Source organism: Panicum virgatum, chromosome 5K, assembly GCF_016808335.1.
Source record: "Panicum virgatum strain AP13 chromosome 5K, P.virgatum_v5, whole genome shotgun sequence".
NCBI classification, from domain to species: Eukaryota; Viridiplantae; Streptophyta; class Magnoliopsida; order Poales; family Poaceae; genus Panicum; species Panicum virgatum.
In genome coordinates this window covers 41,212,804-41,232,067 of record NC_053140.1, presented here as the reverse complement: position 1 = coordinate 41,232,067, position 19,264 = coordinate 41,212,804, and the positions used below count along the sequence as shown (strand labels likewise).

The window sequence follows — 19,264 nt, the reverse complement described above, 5'->3', positions numbered from 1 at the left end:
GCCGATGAAGCTAATTTTTTTCTCCTCTCCATTGTAAGCAGTTTTGGGATTTTATTTGGGCTTCTTGGATGATACTATTTTTTTTTACATATTTGGTGCAACTTTGCAAAAAAAAAACCTGTTGGAGAAGCCCCCAATAGTCGGATCCTAATACTTTACACATTTGTGGAACTTTACCTAAAGCTATTTTCCTTCCTAATTTGCTTATTAATCGCTATACAAAACAACAATTATTTTATTTCTATTTTATATTCATAAGTTGATCTATTTATTAATCATATTCATATGGATTATTTGGTCAACTACTAATTTTCTTATGGTTTACTTTTGAATTTAGCTATTTACTAATTGTAATTCTTTTTTTCAAGATCTAATTTTCTTATTTTTACAAACCTGAATTTAGTTATTTATTAATTATATCTGATATGGATTCTCCGGTGAACTGCTAATTTTCACATTTTCCTAATTCTGAATTTAGTTACTTATTAATTATTAATAGTCTTTAGGATGTACTCTTTGAGCTTCTTCTATTTTTATTTTTTTAATTCTGAATTCATATATTTATTAGTTGATATGGACTCTTTACATTAATTTAGACCGTTAGATCTACATAACATCCAATGGTGTAAATACTTCACCTTTTTAGATTAGCGTGGATATTTCTAAACCCTATCAACGAACGTGGTGGCTTCTTTAACACTCTTATTAATATGAAGCAGCCCGTTTGTGCATGAAAACGAAAATTTCGGCGCGTTGCTCGCGCATAGTATTCACTGGTTGGAGTCATTCAACTAGTGACTCTGAACTCTACCCCATCCATTCAAAATAAGTGTTCATTTAGCCATCAAATTTTGTCCTACAAAGAGTGTTATTTTATAATCCATCAAATTAAAGCCATATTAAATATCGAAAAAAATTGTATAGAGAAGTGTATGGAGCAAATCAAATGCTTAAGTAGATATTACTTTTCTAGTTCCACTGTATTTGCATTGATTGAGGAATTAGGGAACCTAATAAATAGCGCGTTTTTTCTATTACAATTGATATAGTTAATTAGGGTTAATATGATCATTTTTCACTATTATAATGTGTCTGAAATATTCTAAATATGTTTGAAATTTTGTAAAAGTTAGAATGGTATCGCAGTGCTGTACAAATAATCCGATCTTACCACTTCCCGGGACCGCTGCCCTCTAGAAACCTGCTAGTGGAGTCGGTTAGCTGTCAAACGGGAGGGACAATTTTCTGGTCAAATCCTTGCTGGTGAAGCAGCACACTGAATTGGAGGGCAAACCAAGTCAGAGATGGCTACTAGTGTTCTTCCTGGATGATCCATTCCATCACGAAGTTGAAAAATCACTACTAAAAAACATATCAAAGGTATTCATAGAGGTAGAGTTGTGTCCGTGTATTCATAGAGGTGAGTGTGCGTGCGTTTATGAGCATTTGCATCTGTACTGTTTTTTTGGAGAAAAAAAAGAAGCAGACTCGGTACCAATGCTAGCATAAGTACCTGGTTTTCTTTATGGGTTACTTCAAAAGAAAAGTATTTTCTTCTCATCACAAATGATGTGTAGGTGTGATGGTAAGCAAGATACATGAGAGGTAAGAATTCCCGAGTTCGAATGTGGGCCACTGCACACATGCGTAATTCGCGTGAAAAATAATGTGACTTATGATGTGCACGCGTGTGGACTTTTTTTTAACAAAAACTACCCTGATATAGAAGAAGGCATTAGGTACCGAGTGTTTTACCCGGTGACGAATATCGGTTCCCTAGTACTAGTTGGAAAACCGGTGCTGATGGCGTGTTTTCTAATAGTGAATATTAAAATCCAAATCATATTGAGCGTATAAATTGTATCTTCCATTCGGTCTGAAGTTCCCGTCTTCCTCGCCACTTTGCTTTCTACGCCCTGCCACGTAAAATCCACACCTGATCTTTCCCAACAGCGCCGGGGCGCCGACTCGCGGCCAGCCATGGCGATCAAAGGTGAGCAACAGCCGCTGCGCATCCTCTTCTTCCCTTTCCTAACGCCGGGGCACCTCATCCCGGCCGCCGACATGGCCGCGCTCTTCGCCGCCCGCGGCGTCAAGTGCACCATCCTCACCACCCCTGTGAACGCCGGGGTCATCCGCTTAGCGGTGGACCGCGCCAACGAGGCCTCCCGCGGCACCGAGGACGCCCTGTCCATCGACATCGCTGTCGTGCCGTTCCCGGACGTCGGGCTGCCCCCCGGCGTCGAGTCCGTGCCGGCCCTGAACTTCGATGCCGACGGCGACAAGTTCTTCCGGGCGATCCAGCTGCTTCGGGAGTCCTTCGACCGGTTCCTGACGCAGAACCGCACCGACGCCGTCGTGTCCGACAGCTTCTTCGACTGGTCCGTGGACGCCGCGGCGGAGCACGGCGTCCCGCGGCTGGCGTTCCTCGGCACCAGCCTGTTCGCGCGGGCCTGCAGCGACTGCACGGTGCGCCACAACCCCGTGGAGGCCGCCCCCGAGGACCCCGACGCGCCTGTGCTGCTGCCCGGGCTGCCGCACCGCGTCGAGATGAGGCGCAGCCAGATGATGGAGCCCAAGAAGCGGCCTGAGCATTGGGCCTTCCACCAGCGCTTGAACGCCGCAGACCAGAGGAGCTACGGCGAGGTGTTCAACAGCTTCCACGAGCTGGAGCCGGAATACGTGGATCACTACACCACGACGCTCGGGCGCCGCGCGTGGCTCGTCGGGCCGGTCGCGTTCGCCAGCAAGGACTTGGCGACGAGGGGCGCCGACGACGGCCTCTCGCCCGACGCCGACGGCTGCCTGCGGTGGCTCGACACGAAGCCGGCCGGGTCGGTGGCATACGTGTCCTTCGGCACGCTGTCCCGTTTCTCGCCGCCCGAGCTGCGCGAGCTCGCGCGCGGCCTCGACCTGTCCGGCAAGGACTTCGTCTGGGTCGTCGGCGGCGCGGACGCCGAGGAGTCGGAGTGGATGCCCGACGGGTTCGCAGAGCTGCTGGCGCGCGGCGAGCGCGGGCTCGTCATCCGGGGCTGGGCGCCGCAGATGCTGATCCTGAACCACGCCGCCGTGGGCGGCTTCGTGACGCACTGCGGCTGGAACTCGACGCTGGAGGCTGTGAGCGCCGGCGTGCCGATGGTGACGTGGCCGCGGTACGCCGACCAGTTCTACAACGAGAAGCTGGTGGTGGAGCTGCTCAAGGTCGGGGTCGGCGTCGGGTCCACGGACTACGCGTCGAAGCTGGAGGCGCGGCGCGTGATCGGCGGCGATGTGGTCGCCGAGGCCATCGGGAGGGTGATGGGCGACGGCGAGGGGGCGGAGGCGATAAGGGAGAGGGCCAGGGTGCTCGGGGAGAAGGCCAGGAGCGCCGGGGAAAAGGGCGGGTCCTCGTACGATGACGTCGGGCGGCTGATGGACGAGCTGATGGCTCGCAGGGGCCTCGTCAATGTCTGATTGGTGGAAGCGCGTCAAAAGTGGAAGGCTGCGGTTGATTTTTTAAAATACTTTATCTATTATCTTAATATAATAATTTTAAAAGAAACAACTACGTCTGCCGAGTAGAAATTACGGGACGCTGAATCTACAGTCAACCGTGAGTTTCTAAACTCACGGTCGATCTCTCCACCCACTCCCACCTTCTGGATCCTCCCGCACCCTCCCCTTCCGCACTCTCACCTGCTCCTTTCCCCTTCACCTTTCTCCCTCACCATTTTCTCCTGGATCTCGGCTCCGCCCGTGGGAGCTCCGCTCCCCATGGCGACCGCGCCTCTCCCATCCCCTTCTCCTTCCCCCGCCCCCTTCCCTTCCCCTTCCTTCCGCTAGACCAGATCCATGGCGGCCGCCGCCTCCCCTTCCTCCCTCAAGCCGCGCTTCCCTCCCCCTCGCTGAGCCGGCTCCTCCACCTCCCTGAATCCGCCGCACCTCCCCCGCGCGCCGTCGATGGACCGCCTCCCTGGGCCGCCGCGGGCTCCCCCGCCGCCGCGCGCCGCCAGATCCGGCTCCCTGGGTCGCTGCGCGACGCCAGCGGGGTGGTGCGGTGCCGGTGGGAAGACGGGCAGCTGTGGTGGGAAGACTAGCAGCGCGCCGCCGCCGGATCCGCGCGCCGCCGCCGCCGCGCGCTCCACCGACGTCGCCGCCGCCGGATCCGCCTCCCCGGGGTGCGGCGGCCTCAAGCCTCCCTGGGCCGCGCGCTCCCCCGTCGGCGGGGAGGACGACGGGGCAGCGCGGATCCGCCGCCGCCTCGCGCCTCCATTTTTTTTTGCAAAAAATTTTCAACAATTTTTTTTGAATTCCTTTTGATTTTTTTCAGATGAATATTTTTTAATGATGCAAAAAAAAATTCTTGAAATTTTTGTGCTCTCCAATTTTTTTTCTTGAAATTTTTTTCTGCTCTCATATCTTGCTTGAAATGTTTTTTGGTCTCCAAATTTTTTCTTGTATTTTTTTTTAAAAATTTTAATCAGTAAATGACAAAAAAATTTCTATAATAGAAAAAAAACAACGGTCGGAAAATCGACCATACGGGAGCCTCCCGTACGGTTGACCGTAAACCATCAATACCCTAGAAATTATCGTGTTAATCTGAAAAAAGAAGGATACATACCGTTGAATTTTTTGAATATCTAACGGTTTAGGCTAGCCCAAAAGTTCATATCTAATACGTCATATCAAATATGATAAATAAATAAATATATATATATTTAAAATTTAAAAGAAAAAAAGATGCATGTGTCCAAATATTTGATGTGATATTTTGACCAAAAATTTTTAGAAACAAAGCAGAGCTACTATCCTTTCTAAAAATAATATTCGATGCTTTTGTGAAAAGCAGCATGTCGTGGTATTGACCTAGATGAATAGTAAAGTAACTCCAGCAAAACCTCTATTCAAATTTCTACTCAAAAAGTAGGAGCTGAGAGAAAAAAAAACTCACTCCGCAGAGCCCTATACTCAGGCTTCAGGTACCCAAATCTCCCCATCCGACCCCTTCTCCCGCGGTTGGATAGGGAGGCCCTACCTTTTTATTTCACCTGTTTCTCTTCCTCTCCCTCTCCCTCTCCGTCTCCCGTTCCCTCTCCATCGCTTGAGCTGTCGGCAGCCAGGTGGTGCGCAGACGAGGCCGTCACATGCGAAGCGGTTGATCTGGAGCACCAGCACGGACAACGGAGTGGGAAGTGAGGGAGGGTGGCGGTGAGCACGTGGAGTGCGACGCCCGAGCCGTTCGGAGATGCCGATGCCGTCGCACCTCAAGAACCCGCTCTACTTCGACTTCCACATTGCACTACGCGTGTCAGAGTCACACGCATGGCCAGGAGTCCAGGACTTCATGACCACCCCGTCATGGTTGGCTGCGGCACGCCGGGGATGCCAGACGCTGCGCCGGTGGTCGAACTACGGGAACCCAGCACGACAGCGGTGGCCAACGTGGCGCGCGCCGCCGAGCAGTGGGACGCGTTCGTGCTCACCGGCCACGGCGTCCTTGCCGAGCAGTGGGAGGGGGAGAGAGAGTACGAGAGAGAAGAGCACGGGGAAGGGAGAGAAGAGTGAGAGGGAAGAGGTGAGCCGTGAGCGGGAGAAGTAAAAATATGAAAAAAATCAACAACTAATATGCGGGTTCTACCATGTCATATAAACGTAGGGGATAAGAATTAGGGGCTATTGCTGGAGTTGTGAGTTAAATCTAGAGCCTAACATAGTTAGGACAGCTCCTACTCAGTAAGTAGGATAGAGTTGGACTTACCAGCGCATTAGCGATGATTGTGATGTATACAAGTTAAAATATTTACTCCTAAATGAATTAAAATATATTCATATTATATGTATTATGGTGTATAAATAAAAACTTTATTTACCTAATCCCTTCATTCGAAACTATAAGTTACTTTTTGTTTTATTCTGAGCTAAATTTGTCTATGTTTGATTGAGTTTATAGAAAAAAAATCCATAAGTATCTACAATATTAAACTAGGCGCACCAGATATATAAATATATGCTTTAGTCTATATTTTTCATAAACTTAGTCAATATTAGATGAATTTTCCTTAGAGATAGTTTTAACTGAGGAGATATAACTCTAAATTACTCGCAAGTCCATTTGCATGATTGATAAGCTAGTACGTAGTATTATATAAACTAGGCGTATAGCCCGCGCATTTACGCGGCTAGTATTGAAAATTCAAAAATTTACATGTCGTTGTATCTTTACTTAAAGGTTATACTATTTTTTTACCATACATCATCCTGTTTGTTATCGTAAATTATGTCTTATTGTTGATTAAACAATTCAAGTATGATTTACCTATAATAACAATTTGATTTGTTGAGCTTTAATAATATTATGCGGGTAATTATTCTTATTTTCATTTTATTTTGATTGATTGTTGTTAGATTTAGTTTTTATTAATAATATATATTTGTAACTGATACATAGTTAAATGGTATTTTATATTTAATTTTTTATAATAGCATTGCTGGGTGATTTTTAATTAGGCACAGAGATATTTTATGCTAATTTTTATCGTAATGGTAGTGGTGAGTAATTTTTATTTTTTCTATTTTTCTTCGATTAACGTGGAAATTTTTAGGTCTTCAGAGTGAACGTAGAGGCTGCATTTATTGGTCAAATAATAAGATAAAGATAGATAGATGAGATTAAGAGAGGTAGCCATCAACGATCATGAACGTTAGATACAACCTAGGCAAGTCCAAACTCTCCGCGCAACTCCACTGAGGCTGTGTTTAGTTCCCTGGAAAAGTGGGAGAAAAAATTACACCGGACACTGTAGCACATTTCGTTTGTTTGTGGTAAATATTGTCCTACCATGACCTAACTAGGCTCAAAATATTCGTCTCGCAACGTATATCAAAACTATGCAATTAGTTTTTTTATTTACCTACATGTAGTACTTCATGCATAAGTCATTTGCTATATTTAATGTTTCGATGTGATGGAGATGTGATGGAAAGTTTGGATTTTGGGGTGGGTTTGGGGCATCTAAACACACCCTGAATACTTTTCCTTTCCACACGATGGATGGCACGAACTCTACGACTCTAGTCAGTGGCTGTCACTGATAACCATATTCAGATTCGCATTCGCCCCGTCGCTACCGAACCCCAACCTTCCATTTTCGACGCGCTTCCACCAATCAGACATTGACGAGGCCCCTACGAGCCATCAGCTCGTCCATGAGCCGCCCGACGTCATCGTACGAGGACCCGCCCTTCTCCACGGCGCGCCTGGCCTTCTCCCCGAGCACCCTCGCCCTTTCTCGTATCGCCTGCGCCTCCTCGCCGTCGCCCATCACCCTCTCGATGGCCTCGGCGACCACATCGCCGCCGATCACCCGCCGCGCCTCCAGCTTCGACGCGTAGTCCGTGGACCCGACGCCGACGCCGACCTTGAGCAGCTCCACCACCAGCTTCTCGTTGTAGAACTGGTCGGCGTACCGCGGCCACGTCACCATCGGCACGCCGGCGCCCACGGCCTCCAGCGTCGAGTTCCAGCCGCAGTGCGTCACGAAGCCGCCCACGGCGGCGTGGTTTAGGATCAGCATCTGCGGCGCCCAGCCCCGGATGATGAGCCCGCGCTCGCCGCGCGCCAGCAGCTCCGCGAACCCGTCGGGCATCCACTCCGACTCCTCGGCGTCATCCGCGCCGCCGCCGACGACCCAGACGAAGTTCTTGCCGGACTGGTCGAGGCCGCGCGCGAGCTCGCGAAGCTCGGGCGGCGAGAAACGGGACAGCGTGCCGAAGGACACGTACGCCACCGACCCGGCCGGCTTGGTGTCCAGCCACCGCAGGCAGCCGTCCGCGTCGGGCGAGAGACCCTCGTCGTCAGCGCCCCTCGTCGCCACGTCCTTGCTGGCGAAGGCGACCGGCCCGACGAGCCACGCGCGGCGGCCGAGCGTCGTGGTGTAGTGCTCCAGGTAGTCCGGCTCCAGCTCGCGGAAGCTGTTGAACAACTCGCCGTAGCTCCTCTGGTCCGCGGCGTTCATGCGCTGGAGCAAGGCCCAGCGATCCGGCCGCTTCTTGGGCTCCATCATCTGGCTGCGCCGCATCTCGACGCGGTGCGGCAGCCCCGGGAGCAGCACGGGCGCGTCGGGGTCCTCGGGCGCGGCCTCCACGGGGTTGTGGCGCGCCGTGCTGTTGCTGCAGGCCCGCGCGAACAGGCTGGTTCCGAGGAACCCCAGCCGCGGGACGCCGTGCTCTGCCGCGGCGTCCGCGGACCAGTCGAAGAAGCTGTCGGACACGACGGCGTCGGTGCGGTTCTCCGCCAGGAACCGGTCGAAGGGCTCCCGGAGCAGCTGGAGCGCCTGGAAGAACTTCTCGCGGTCGGCATCGGAGTTGAGTGCCGGTCCGGACTCGACGCCGGGGGGCAGCCCGACGTCCGGGAAGGGCACGACGGCGATGTCGATGGCCAGGGCGCCATCGGCGCCGCGGGAGGCCTCGTTGGCGCGGTCCACCGCCGAGCGGATGACCGCGGCGTTCACGGGGGTGGTGAGGATGGTGCACTTGACGCCGCGGGCGGCGAAGAGCGCGGCCATGTCGGCGGCCGGGATGAGGTGCCCCGGCACCAGGAACGGGAAGAAGAGCATGTGCAGCGGCTGCTGCTGACCTTCGATCGCCATGGCTGACCGCGACCCGGCTCCCCGGCGCTGTCGGGAACGGATCAGGTCAGGTGGACGCACGCTGCGCACTCTTTTTTTATGGATGAATTTTACGAGGCAGGGCGCACAAAGCGGAGTGGCAAGAAAGACGAGAACCTTCGAGTGGAAGTTACACATGTACAGTATTTATAGGCTCCAAATGATTTGGATTTTAGTATTTTTCTACATGGTGATGGAATCATCGAGGAAGAACACCAGTAGTTTCGCCTCAAACGAACACCAGTAGCCTTCTCCGACTTGGTGATGACCTCCAATAATTTTAAAGTAGTTGCTTGGATTGCCCTCCAAGTGTGTAGCTTCACCAGCAAGAATTTGAACAGAAAATTGTCTCTCTCTCTCTCTCCCGGCCCGTTTGACAGCTAAATGACGCCACTAGCAGGCAGGTTTCTACCGTAGAGAGCAGTTGTATTTGTATAGTGCGATGCCATTCGTAAGCGGCGGTAGACTTGAGAGTCACCAGCTGAAGTGAATTCCATGAGCGAGCGACGCGCGGGGATGCTGCGCCGCGATCTCCCCACCCAGACACCAAGTTGGCCTCGTTTCTGTGATGGAAAAAACTAACAACCGACCGGTCGCTACATCTAACCATCAAGCGACCCGCACGGACTGCATATGGCCTAATAAAGTATCAAAGCCCATATTCAATCTCCTGACAGGATTCCTCACCCGCACGTTCTTCCCTTTAATACAGTTAGCTCCGGAGTCTATTAAACATAAAAGATTTTAGGCTAAAAAATATTTTATCTCCTTCATATGATCTCTATTTTGATAACCGATTGCACCATTGTGTTCTATACGACAAGACGAACAAAACTAGACCGCACTTGTATATGTTTTGGCGATGTTTTACACTAGCAGCAATTTATGTGTAAATTTAAATTTGAAGGTTATTAAAGAACTTGCTACAATATACATATATAAGTTGCTACTATGTCTTTTCAAAAATAAGTTGTTACTGTGTCTTTCAAAAATAAGTTGCTATTATATGTATACTGGCAACTTAGGTATATGGCCACACCCTAGCGCCTTCGTACAACTCCCACGTGGCCCATAACCTCCCACCAGCGATCTTTCATTTCTTATGGCCTTCCAATTCGAGACTCATCTAGTATATGTAAGTGGACTTGATTTGACCCCAGATTCGCTCTTGTGGCCTGCATTCTTTATGTGGCAATTTATGTGACGAGTTGTTTTCTTTTTTTAGCAATTTATGTGTATTGACTTTGTTGTGGTGATAAATTACGTGTATAACAACTTTTATTTTGTGTTAACTTTATGTGTATGAGTGTATGATAAATTTGCTTATAGTAACTTATATGTTATATGTGCGGCAACTCATGTGTATTCATGTGTATAGCAGATTATACTTTTGTGACAACTCTCTTCTATAATAATTTATAAATATTTTTTTACAATTTATATCTTATATGTGTGGCAACTTATTTGTATGAAGTCTTATATTTTTGTGGCAATTTATATATATATAGTATATTGCAACTTGCTATCAGTATAAAATATCTTTAAAATATATGCAAGTGGGATCTCGTTTTGACCGTCTTATCATGAAGAGCACAACGGTGCAATTGGTATTCAACACGGAACTCGTATTAATGAGATAAAATGTTTTTTTAGAAAACTTCTCATACTAAAAAGTTGGATATTGATTTGATAAGATGGGACTGCACGTGGGTAAAAGGGGAAGGAAATGAGGTCGCGCGTTGCGCCTACCCCGCGACGCGTCGCGCATTAATGTTGTCCTTCTGTGATACCGACGTTGGAAATCGGGAACGCCCGGATGTCTCAAAACGGACTCCTGTTGTTCGTCATCACTTACGTAATGAGTCACATCTTTGAATATTCCCACCTGTTTTTTATACACAAACTTCAACTCGTGTAGTACGTGTGTCGTCGTGACTTGGAAGTGCACATGAGGATCGGGGGTACATCTGAAAGGATCAAGGCCCAAGAAGAGGGGTTGAATTGGAAAATTTTCAAATTTTTAACTAGTCCTTAGCCTAAACTAGTATTGCCCAATTTATAAATTTTAAACCTATCAACTAGAGCACACTAGCAAAAGGTCTTTAGGTGGGTAAACACACTAACATGCTCATCATTGTCTAAGGAGAGACACACTAGCAAGATTAAGTCTTAAGCAAAAAGTCACACTATCATGCGATTGTCCTAGTCAAGTAACAAGCAACTAAAAACAAGATCACAAACAAAGGAACTTAATTGTTTGAAAGTAAATACAAGAGGCACGAGGCAATCGGATTTTTTTCCTGTGGTATCGAGGAGTTGACGCTTCCCCCTAATCCACGTTGGAGCACCTACACAAGAGTATTGCTCTCTTGCTTCACCAAGGAGAAAGTGATCACTAAGAATGCTCCTTCTCCATCTCTGGAACGGCGAGCTTCACACCGTGTACAAGCTTTTCTTTTTGGGGCTCCCACAAACTCCAAGAGCTCACCAAGAACCTCCCGATCACGAAGACCGTCTAGGTGCCGTCAAACACCAAGAGTAACAATCTCCTAAGCCTTCACTTGACCTACACTCAGTTGGCCCTAAACTCAAGCACACTTGCTATACTTGCAAAGGTTGATTTCTTCAAGTTTGGAACACTATCAAGCTCTAGATCTTCATCTCATGGCTCAAAGCACTCTCTTCTCTTCTCTTGGGTGGCCTCAGGTATTCAATGCGTCAAAGGCATCATAAATAAGTCAGGGGGTGGCCTTATATAGAGTGGAGAGGGCCACATAGCCGTTGCAAACCCACTGCAGAAAAATTGGGACCATCGGAAGAACCGATGGGTTGTGTTGGAGTGGCGTCGGTTCAACTGGTCTCTCTGCGTCCAAATAGTAGCCATTGGAACCCTGACCCAGTGTGCATGCTTGCGTAATTGCACCAGTGCATACATCGATGGGGCATCGGTTAAACCGGCGCTGAAGGATGTTTCTGGTCCACCCAAACATGCTCTCTGGGCAATAGTATGTCAATTGCACCGATGGTCGTATCTGAAGCGTCAGTTCAACCGGTGCTGAAGGCAAATTCACAGCCACCCAAACATGCTCTCTGGGCAATAGTATGCCAATTGCACCGATGGTCGTATCTGAAGCGTCGGTTCAACCGGTGCTGAAGGCAAATTCACAGTCACCCAAACATGCTCTCTGGACAATAGTATGCCAATTGCACCGATGCATATGCTTGATCCGTCGGTTCATCCGGTGACCAGGGTATCTTGACTTGATCCCAATTTGCATTCAAGAGAAATAGGCCGACAGGGGCATCGGTCCTTCCGCTACGTTTCGGATGCACCGATGCTAAAGCATCGATTAAACCAGTGCTACTGATTTTCTTGTTTTGCAGCTGAATTGACTTGGATTTGATTTTTTCTTTGATTGATTCTTTTTTCAAGTGTTGTTTTGGCTTCTTTGGACTGTCTTGAGCTGTATTTAAGCGAGTGTGCAAGATTTCTAAGGCCAACTCAAATTTTGGTCAAGCTACTAACTCAAGAACCCCTCTTAATATACGGTCAAGAACTAAAAACTATAAAATCCTAACTAAATAAAATGTCCTTCATATCTTTATGACACTTGAGACTAGAGGGGTCTCCTTTCATATTTCATATGAGACTCAACCAATCATTGATTTTTCCATCAAAACATACATTAGTCGCATACGGTTATCATTAATCACCAAAACTTACTATTAGCATCTATCGGTCTAGATGCGCTTCGACGTCAAATCAACCTAGGAACGAACTAGGTGGTACGAATTTGTAAACTTAGAAATTATATATCCATAGGGCATTTCAAGTTTCTTAAAAAAACCTCCATAGATAAAGTTGTAGTATGCTTTCATAAAAAAACTTTAACTCCAAACTCCTCGGCATGATTCACTAGTAGATATAACAAATTTGGGTATCTCTAAAAAACTTTATGCCTGCCGCATGAGTCATTGTGACTGAAGGAGCAACTGCCTAAATTTTTTCGAAACGTTGCATCCAGCGTCATATTTTATTAATCTAAGTATTTTACCATTTGGAGTGTTACATCCATATAAAATACTAGAAGCTAGCATTGAAGCATGTCATTTTTTAGAAAATATAAGTAGGCCCACACCGTTCGGCAGGCTGGAGCTGGAGGCTGGAGCTGGAGTTGTGTGAGAGAAAAACACTGTTGTCTGGCTGGTGGCTGGAGGCTGGAGCTGGAGTTGTGTGAGAGGGAAATACTGTAGAGGCTGGAGGCTGTCCACCAGCCGAACGGGGTGAATCACCACACATCACACTCCCGGTCCCCCCACGCCGCACATCAATTTGAGCAAATAATATTTCAAATTTCAACCAAGCACGAAGCATGCATATTTGTACTTTTGAAACTAGTGGCGATCACAATCGATTCTGTAAGTAAGAGAAATATACACTCACGGTACTAATAGTAGCTATATAAGTCATTGTCCTATTTCCGTCAAAAAGAAACTAAGCCAGCTTCCTAAGTACTAACTTTGTAAATTTCTACTGTGTTTTGCAGCCTCAAAATTTCGATCCACGATTAGAAAAAATGGTTTAGCCCGACACGCACATTTCGAAAAAAAAAGAAATGGAGAATCTATTTAACACTTTGCGGTCCACATGGCGTTCTGTTCGCATCCAGCCCACCCAGGGACTTCCGTGGGCGGTGGGCCTTGAAGAAAAGAAGCTGATCCCGCCAGTTCAGCTCCACAGGCCCACCCGTCTGACACGATCGTTTCGGATCCTTAAAAAAAAACCTTCTGGACTGATAAAAACTCCGAGGAGGGTGCGGTCATTTCCAAAATCTAGCTTAGGTCATGTTTAGTTCTCAAAAAAATTTCTACAGTACCCGTCACATTGAATTTTGAACCAATACATGAAACATTATATGTAATTAAAAAAATAATTAATTACTCAGTATATCTGTTTTATACGAGATAAATTTTTTAAACCTACTTAGTCTATGATTAGACATTAATTATCAAATAAAAATAAAATAGTTATACCAAAATCCAAACTTTTTTCGCGAACTAAACACGGCCACAAGGAGGAGGATGAGTAGTCGTTGCAACCTGGAGTTGCAGCCTGCTTTTCCGGCACGTACGGGGTCGATCGATGACAGATTGACAGGCGCATGTGCGTGCACTTGCTCTCCAGAGCTAGCTCAGCTGCTTTTGTTCATCGAAATGGACAGCTCGATCGATCGAGCGCGCTTATGTACACAGGCACACCTCCTCTACCACTCATCTATATATACCCTCGTGCCGATCAAGTTTTCCCGTTTCAAGCATCGCCCCCGAGATGCTGGACGCCCCCAATCCTGCATCTAGCTGTACGTGCATTCCATCACCAAATCTGAAACACGGGATGGAAAAGATTACGCGACAAGCGACACGTACTGTGTGAAAAGGAAACATCATCGATCGGATGAGCATGCAGCAGCAGCAGCGGTCGACTCTTATCTCCAGCTGGCAGGATACGGGACACTGGGCACGATGGCGCGCGATGTTCATTTCAGGGAACGCAAAAAAAAAATGACGAACAATAATCCGTCCACGTGCACTTGTAGGTTAACCATGTTCAGTGCTGTCCACTCAGCAAATACGGCAACCAGAGCAATCGTTCAACTAGTATTGTAGTAACTTTCAAGAAGCGTTTGTGCTCCTAAGCATTGCACTTGTTTACCGATCGACCTTGCTAATAGTTCTTGCTAGCTAGCTACTGATCAACACTGAACGAGTACCACAAACAATTTGCCGGCTGCCATGTGCACTCTTCAGAATGCATCTGCGACCGGTTTTGTCTCCCAGAAATTCTCCACGGCGTTCCAGAAGGTGTCACTGAACTGGGACGAGAACCAGTGCAGCGGCGTCAGAGCGTCCACGCCGACGGCCGTTTCGCCGTGGCCGGCGGCGGCCGAGCTCATCAGCTCCGAGTAGTCCGGGCAGCAACTCGACTGCTGCACGTGCCAGTCTCCGGCGGTGGGGCTGTCCTGGCCCGTCAGCGCGGTCGACGCGCCGCCCTCGCCGCTGACGGCAGCCGCCGCCGCCGTCGGCGCAGCAGCTGCCATGGCGGCTTTCTGGTAGTAGTACGCGGCTTCCTGATCGGGATCGGGCTTCGTGCTGCACCAGTAGTAGTCCCCGGCGGCGGAGCTGGCGCCCTCGCTGACGGCCGGCGTCTGCTGACGCGGCGGGGTCGTCGTCGTCGCCTTGGGCGCCGCCGCCGGTTTCTTCTGGATCCTGGTCCTCCAGTAGTTCTTGATCTCGTTGTCGGTCCGGCCGGGGAGGTGCTTGGAGATCTTGGACCACCTGTTGCCCAGCGCCGCGTGGAGCTCCCGGATGGCCGCGTCCTCCGCCGGCGTGATGCCGCCGAGCCGCACGCCCGGCCGCAGGTAGTTGAGCCACCGCAGCCTGCAGCTCTTTCCGTTGCGGTTCAGACCTGATTCGTAGGAAAAAAATTGCAATATTAGGCGTAGGGTGGGACGCTCAGATCAATTGGTCCATCTCGGGAAAGCACGCGAGGTCAAGCAGTGGATCGGCCGATCGAGGCTTACCAGCAGCGCGCGCGAGGTTGTCCCAGGAGCCTTCCCCGTGCTCGGAGATGTAGCCGACGAGGATGATGTCCTCCTCCAGCGTCCACGGCCCCTTGCGCACCGCCGGCTGGTCGCCGCCGCGGCCGCGCGTCGACATGCCCACCGTGCAGGTAGCCATCTACTAGCTAGCTCGCGTGTATCGTGCGATAGATGACACCTCGAACTGCCGCACTTGCTAGTGCCGAAGTGCGCGCTGCTAGAGGATGCCGGCAGATCGATGGGCGCGGTGACCGGTTGGTGTGCTAGCTGCAGACCGTTCGGCGGCGGCCGTTATATAGGCGCGCCAGCCGAGACCGGGCCGGTGGCGGGACCGGGATGATCGGTACGTACGTGTACGTCGTCAAGCGCGCGCACGTTCTTGGTGGGAACCAATCATGTACACATGCTCGAACGATTTGAACCTTATTGTCCATCCTACTCCTACACGATCTGATCAAATTGATCAGACGCTTAATTGTCATCTATCTTTTGTTCAACTCTTTGATGAAAAGATGAAAAAACCAAAAAAAAAAACTCTGCCCTTTCTCTCTATTTATCCAAGAGATCCTCTTGTGTGGCTGCCATGAGGCCGGTTTCATGCACCTTTGGCTCGATTGGGAAAGGAGGAAGGCTGCTTTCGTTTGAGCCGCTTCCATTTGTACAAGTTAAAACCAATGCAACTCCAAACCACGGATCAGATTATTGGAGGAAGACCAATGCCCCAAACAATTCCGAACTGCAGAAAAGCTTGAGCAGAAATTGGCCACCAAAATTAGCCGCAGTTGTACTATAGCTATCCAGTGCCGGACTTATAGCCGCCAGTTCAGGACGAATTTGATCTTGTCATGTGATTAAGTTAACATGCTCGTTCTGTTCCGGAAACAAAAGGTTATCAAACTGTTTTATACTGTACTGCAGCCAAGCAAGTCCCCATTTGCTTTTGTCTCTTTACTGCTCCCCGACTCTTTTTCTTGCTTTCTCGTGCAAAAACAACTGACCGGAACATCCATGTGCTAGCAGTGCACGAGCACTACGAGAACACGTACTGCCTTCTGAATCGGGGAATGAAGAGAGCACTCGCTCCTTGCTGTTGCTGAACTATAGCATCGGTGCCATCGCTATCGCCGCGCGCGTCCTGTGTCTCAGGTCCTGCATAATGCCGATGCCAGTGAGAGAAACGCAGCTGTAAGCCTGCAATCTTATCCGCGAGCCGTGCGCACCACCAGCAGCAGCACGCATAGCACCGCGCACCCCCGGCTCTCGCTTTCGGTGCGCGGTGGACTGGCCAGTGGCCACTGGCGGCGGCGAGTCGATCAGTTTCAGTTGTGCCACCGTCGCGCCACGTGCATGCGCAGCCCTCGCCCGTAGGTGGACACGCGTTAGCTCTCCCAGCCAGCCAGCCAGCCAGCCAGCGTCGCATCGCTCTCGAGTCTCGACGACCACATCTTTTGGCTGCCGGAACCGGAACGCTGGCCGCGCTCGGCATGTTACCAGCGGCGCGCCTCGTGCCATTATCGCATGCCTGAAACGGAAGAGATGCCGCGCGCGCTCGCCTACTCTCGGAGATGGTTAGGCCGCCTGCCCGATTCCGGCCGGGGAGGGATAGGACGGCCACACTGCTGCTGGATATATACTGATTTGATTGAGACATGCGGCGGGCGAGGGGCCGGACGTGTGTGCCGGCTCTGCTGCGCTGGAGGGCACGTTTCGTTTGTGCTGGGAGAGGAGGAGATGGCTAGCTAGAGAGCTTTTGGTCGATCTTGCATTCGTGACCACGCACTAGCTAGAGGCTAGAGAGCCAAAGACAGCAGAGGTGTTTGATAGCGCGCGGAACAAGATCGAGAAGGGCAAATAATTAACATCCATGCAACTGTACAAAGGAGAAATGCATGATCTGATGAGCCGCACAACCTGCTTTCAGATGGATCTGCTGCCAACAACAGCTTTCGGCTGCGCTTGTGAGTTACACAATCAAAATGTTTATGCGGACGTACGAGGAAGATATATAAACGGGGGGCACAGGGCTGGAAGCTGTGCGTCTTTCTATGGCCCTGTTTGGGACCGCTTTACTCAGATTATAAGCGAAAAAAGCCAAATAATCCCGCCAAACGCCCTGCTTATTATCTTGCTTTTTTGGAACGCGACCGCGAAAAAATCCACCCCAACACTGCGTTTCGAAACGCGGCTCGCTCCTCGCTTTTCTCAAAACGCGACGCTTTCCCCTTGTAGCCCCTCGGTCCTCTCCTCCCCACCCGACCCAGATCTGGATCGGGCCTCCTTGCCGCCGGTCGCCTCCTGTCTGCTGAGGCGTCCGGCCTTGTCTGCTGCGGCGTCCGGCCGGCTGCCGCCCGCCTCTCTCCCTGCTGCGCACGCCGGCCCGCCTCCCTGCTGTGCCCGCCTGCTTGCAGCACGAGCAGCAGAGCCCCGCCGGGACTGCAGCAGGGCGCCAGCAGAAGAGCCCCACCGGGACCGCAGCAGAGCTCCGCCTCCCTGCTGTGCAGCCTTCTGCTCCCTGCTGTGGCTGCCTGGAGCGAGGACCCCAAGAAGCCCCGGCACGTCCCTCAAGCTAGCAGGCAGCAACGCCCTCTCCTTCCTCAAGCTAGTAGGCAGCAGCGCCCTCTCCTTCCTCCCTGCTTCGAAGGTCAGCACAAGAGGCTTTGGAAAAATTGGAAATTGGTGAAAATTAGTGCTGTAGAAATCTTATTACTACTTTGTGCAGTAGAAATTATGGCTATATATATATTATATATATATGTGTGTGTATATATATACATATATATATTCATGCTGGTAGAAATTCCTACCAATCTTGCAGTAGAAATCTAGCCTACATGTATTCATGGTACTAGAAATTCCACCAATTTTGCAATTTATAGATGGAAAAAACAACAAAGGTTCCAGCTAGATGGGATGCATTTGCAGCCAAAGTGTTCAACGAAATATGTGTAGAAGAAGTCCTTGCCCATAACAGGCCACAACATTGCTTGAATTCTGTGGGTTATGCTAATTTGGTGAAGAAGTTCTTTGATCGAACAAAAAGACCGTACACCCAAGACCAAATGAAGAACAGATGGGATGTTCTAAAGAAGAAATACAGTCAGTGGAAGACCTTGAACATGAGAGACACGGGATTGGGTAGAGATCCTGTTACTGGATGTATTTCAGCCTCAGATGAGTGGTGGGCTGACCAAAATGCGGTTAGTAGTTGTCATTTCGTGTTTTTTGTACATGCATTACTTGTTATTTTTTTGGTGACATTCTAATTGTTCTAATTTCTGTTTCAGGCTATGCCAGGATGTATATCATTCAAAAATTCAGTTCTTGAGCATGAGGACATGATGCACATAATGTTTGAAGCAATTAGTGTTACAAATGAAACTTCATATGTTCCTGGAACTGGTCATGCGGGGGGAGAGGAGGAAGAGCATGATGATGGCGAGGATGGTGAGGCTGATGGTGAAGGTGAGAGGGGTGCACCACAGGTCACCCCAAGTGCTAACAAAAGGCCAGCTCCATCTTCAGGGAGAACCACAGGTTCCCCTTCTGGAAAGAAAAAGAAAATATATAGGGATACCCTTATGAGGAGGTTGGTGGAAACATATGAGAAGAAGACCCAGAGTAGTAATAATTCAGCAACTTCTCATGTCATTGATCATGTTAGAGATGAGATTGGATCTATGTTGGAGCAAGTCCTTAATGATGGCGCTGAAGAAGGGAGTGATGAGCACTACTATGCTACCCAACTTCTAAAAAACAAGGAGAACCGTGATGTGTTTATTACTTTGAAGACACCTTCTGGGAGACTTAATTGACTGAGGAGAGCATGGGAGGACAGGAAGAACTAGTGATGTTGTTTTGTAATGAACCAATATTTCCTTGCTTAATTTCCTTGTACTGTAATAGACCAGTAATTTATTTCCTTGCTTCATTTAGTTGTACTGTAATGGACCAATTATTTGTTTCCAAGAATAATTATGTTGTTTCCCTGCTTTATGTGTACCTATTTTATAGGTACTT

General features: G+C 49.2%; 4 protein-coding genes across 4 annotated transcripts; 2 read left to right on the top strand and 2 right to left on the bottom strand.

Moving 5' to 3' along the window:
* The first annotated feature begins 1,821 nt into the window (after positions 1-1,821).
* On the top strand, positions 1,822-3,553 carry LOC120707548 (scopoletin glucosyltransferase-like). The gene has a single exon (XM_039992465.1). It carries the CDS (start codon positions 1,981-1,983, stop codon positions 3,451-3,453), a length of 1,473 nt encoding a protein of 490 aa, XP_039848399.1. The 5' UTR covers positions 1,822-1,980; the 3' UTR covers positions 3,454-3,553.
* Positions 3,554-6,624: 3,071 nt separating this feature from the next.
* LOC120707547 (scopoletin glucosyltransferase-like) lies at positions 6,625-8,988 on the bottom strand. Its single transcript, XM_039992464.1, has 2 exons — positions 7,006-8,988; positions 6,625-6,726 (listed from the first exon to the last, which is right to left on the bottom strand). The coding sequence occupies exon 1, from the start codon at positions 8,784-8,786 to the stop codon at positions 7,149-7,151; it is 1,638 nt and encodes a 545-aa protein (XP_039848398.1). The 5' UTR covers positions 8,787-8,988; the 3' UTR covers positions 6,625-6,726; positions 7,006-7,148.
* Positions 8,989-14,278: 5,290 nt separating this feature from the next.
* On the bottom strand, positions 14,279-15,496 carry LOC120710693 (transcription factor MYB21-like). The gene is made up of 2 exons (XM_039996292.1): positions 15,230-15,496; positions 14,279-15,114 (listed from the first exon to the last, which is right to left on the bottom strand). Exons 1-2 carry the CDS (start codon positions 15,384-15,386, stop codon positions 14,453-14,455), a joined length of 819 nt encoding a protein of 272 aa, XP_039852226.1. The 5' UTR covers positions 15,387-15,496; the 3' UTR covers positions 14,279-14,452.
* A 1,810-nt stretch (positions 15,497-17,306) lies between these two features.
* On the top strand, positions 17,307-19,257 carry LOC120707544 (uncharacterized protein At2g29880-like). Its single transcript, XM_039992461.1, has 3 exons — positions 17,307-17,888; positions 18,124-18,444; positions 18,532-19,257. The coding sequence occupies exons 2-3, from the start codon at positions 18,124-18,126 to the stop codon at positions 19,057-19,059; spliced, it is 849 nt and encodes a 282-aa protein (XP_039848395.1). The 5' UTR covers positions 17,307-17,888; the 3' UTR covers positions 19,060-19,257.
* The last annotated feature ends 7 nt before the right edge of the window (positions 19,258-19,264 follow it).

Coding starts and splice junctions, on each gene's coding strand:
- LOC120710693 (XM_039996292.1), bottom strand. CDS start 15,386: ATGGCTACCTGCACGGTGGGCATGTCGACGCGCGGCCGCGGCGGCGAC. Junction 15,115..15,229: donor CAACCTCGCGCGCGCTGCTG/GTAAGCCTCGAT, acceptor CCTACGAATCAG/GTCTGAACCGCAACGGAAAG.
- LOC120707547 (XM_039992464.1), bottom strand. CDS start 8,786: ATGTGTAACTTCCACTCGAAGGTTCTCGTCTTTCTTGCCACTCCGCTT.
- LOC120707544 (XM_039992461.1), top strand. CDS start 18,124: ATGGAAAAAACAACAAAGGTTCCAGCTAGATGGGATGCATTTGCAGCC. Junction 18,445..18,531: donor GGTGGGCTGACCAAAATGCG/GTTAGTAGTTGT, acceptor TTTCTGTTTCAG/GCTATGCCAGGATGTATATC.
- LOC120707548 (XM_039992465.1), top strand. CDS start 1,981: ATGGCGATCAAAGGTGAGCAACAGCCGCTGCGCATCCTCTTCTTCCCT.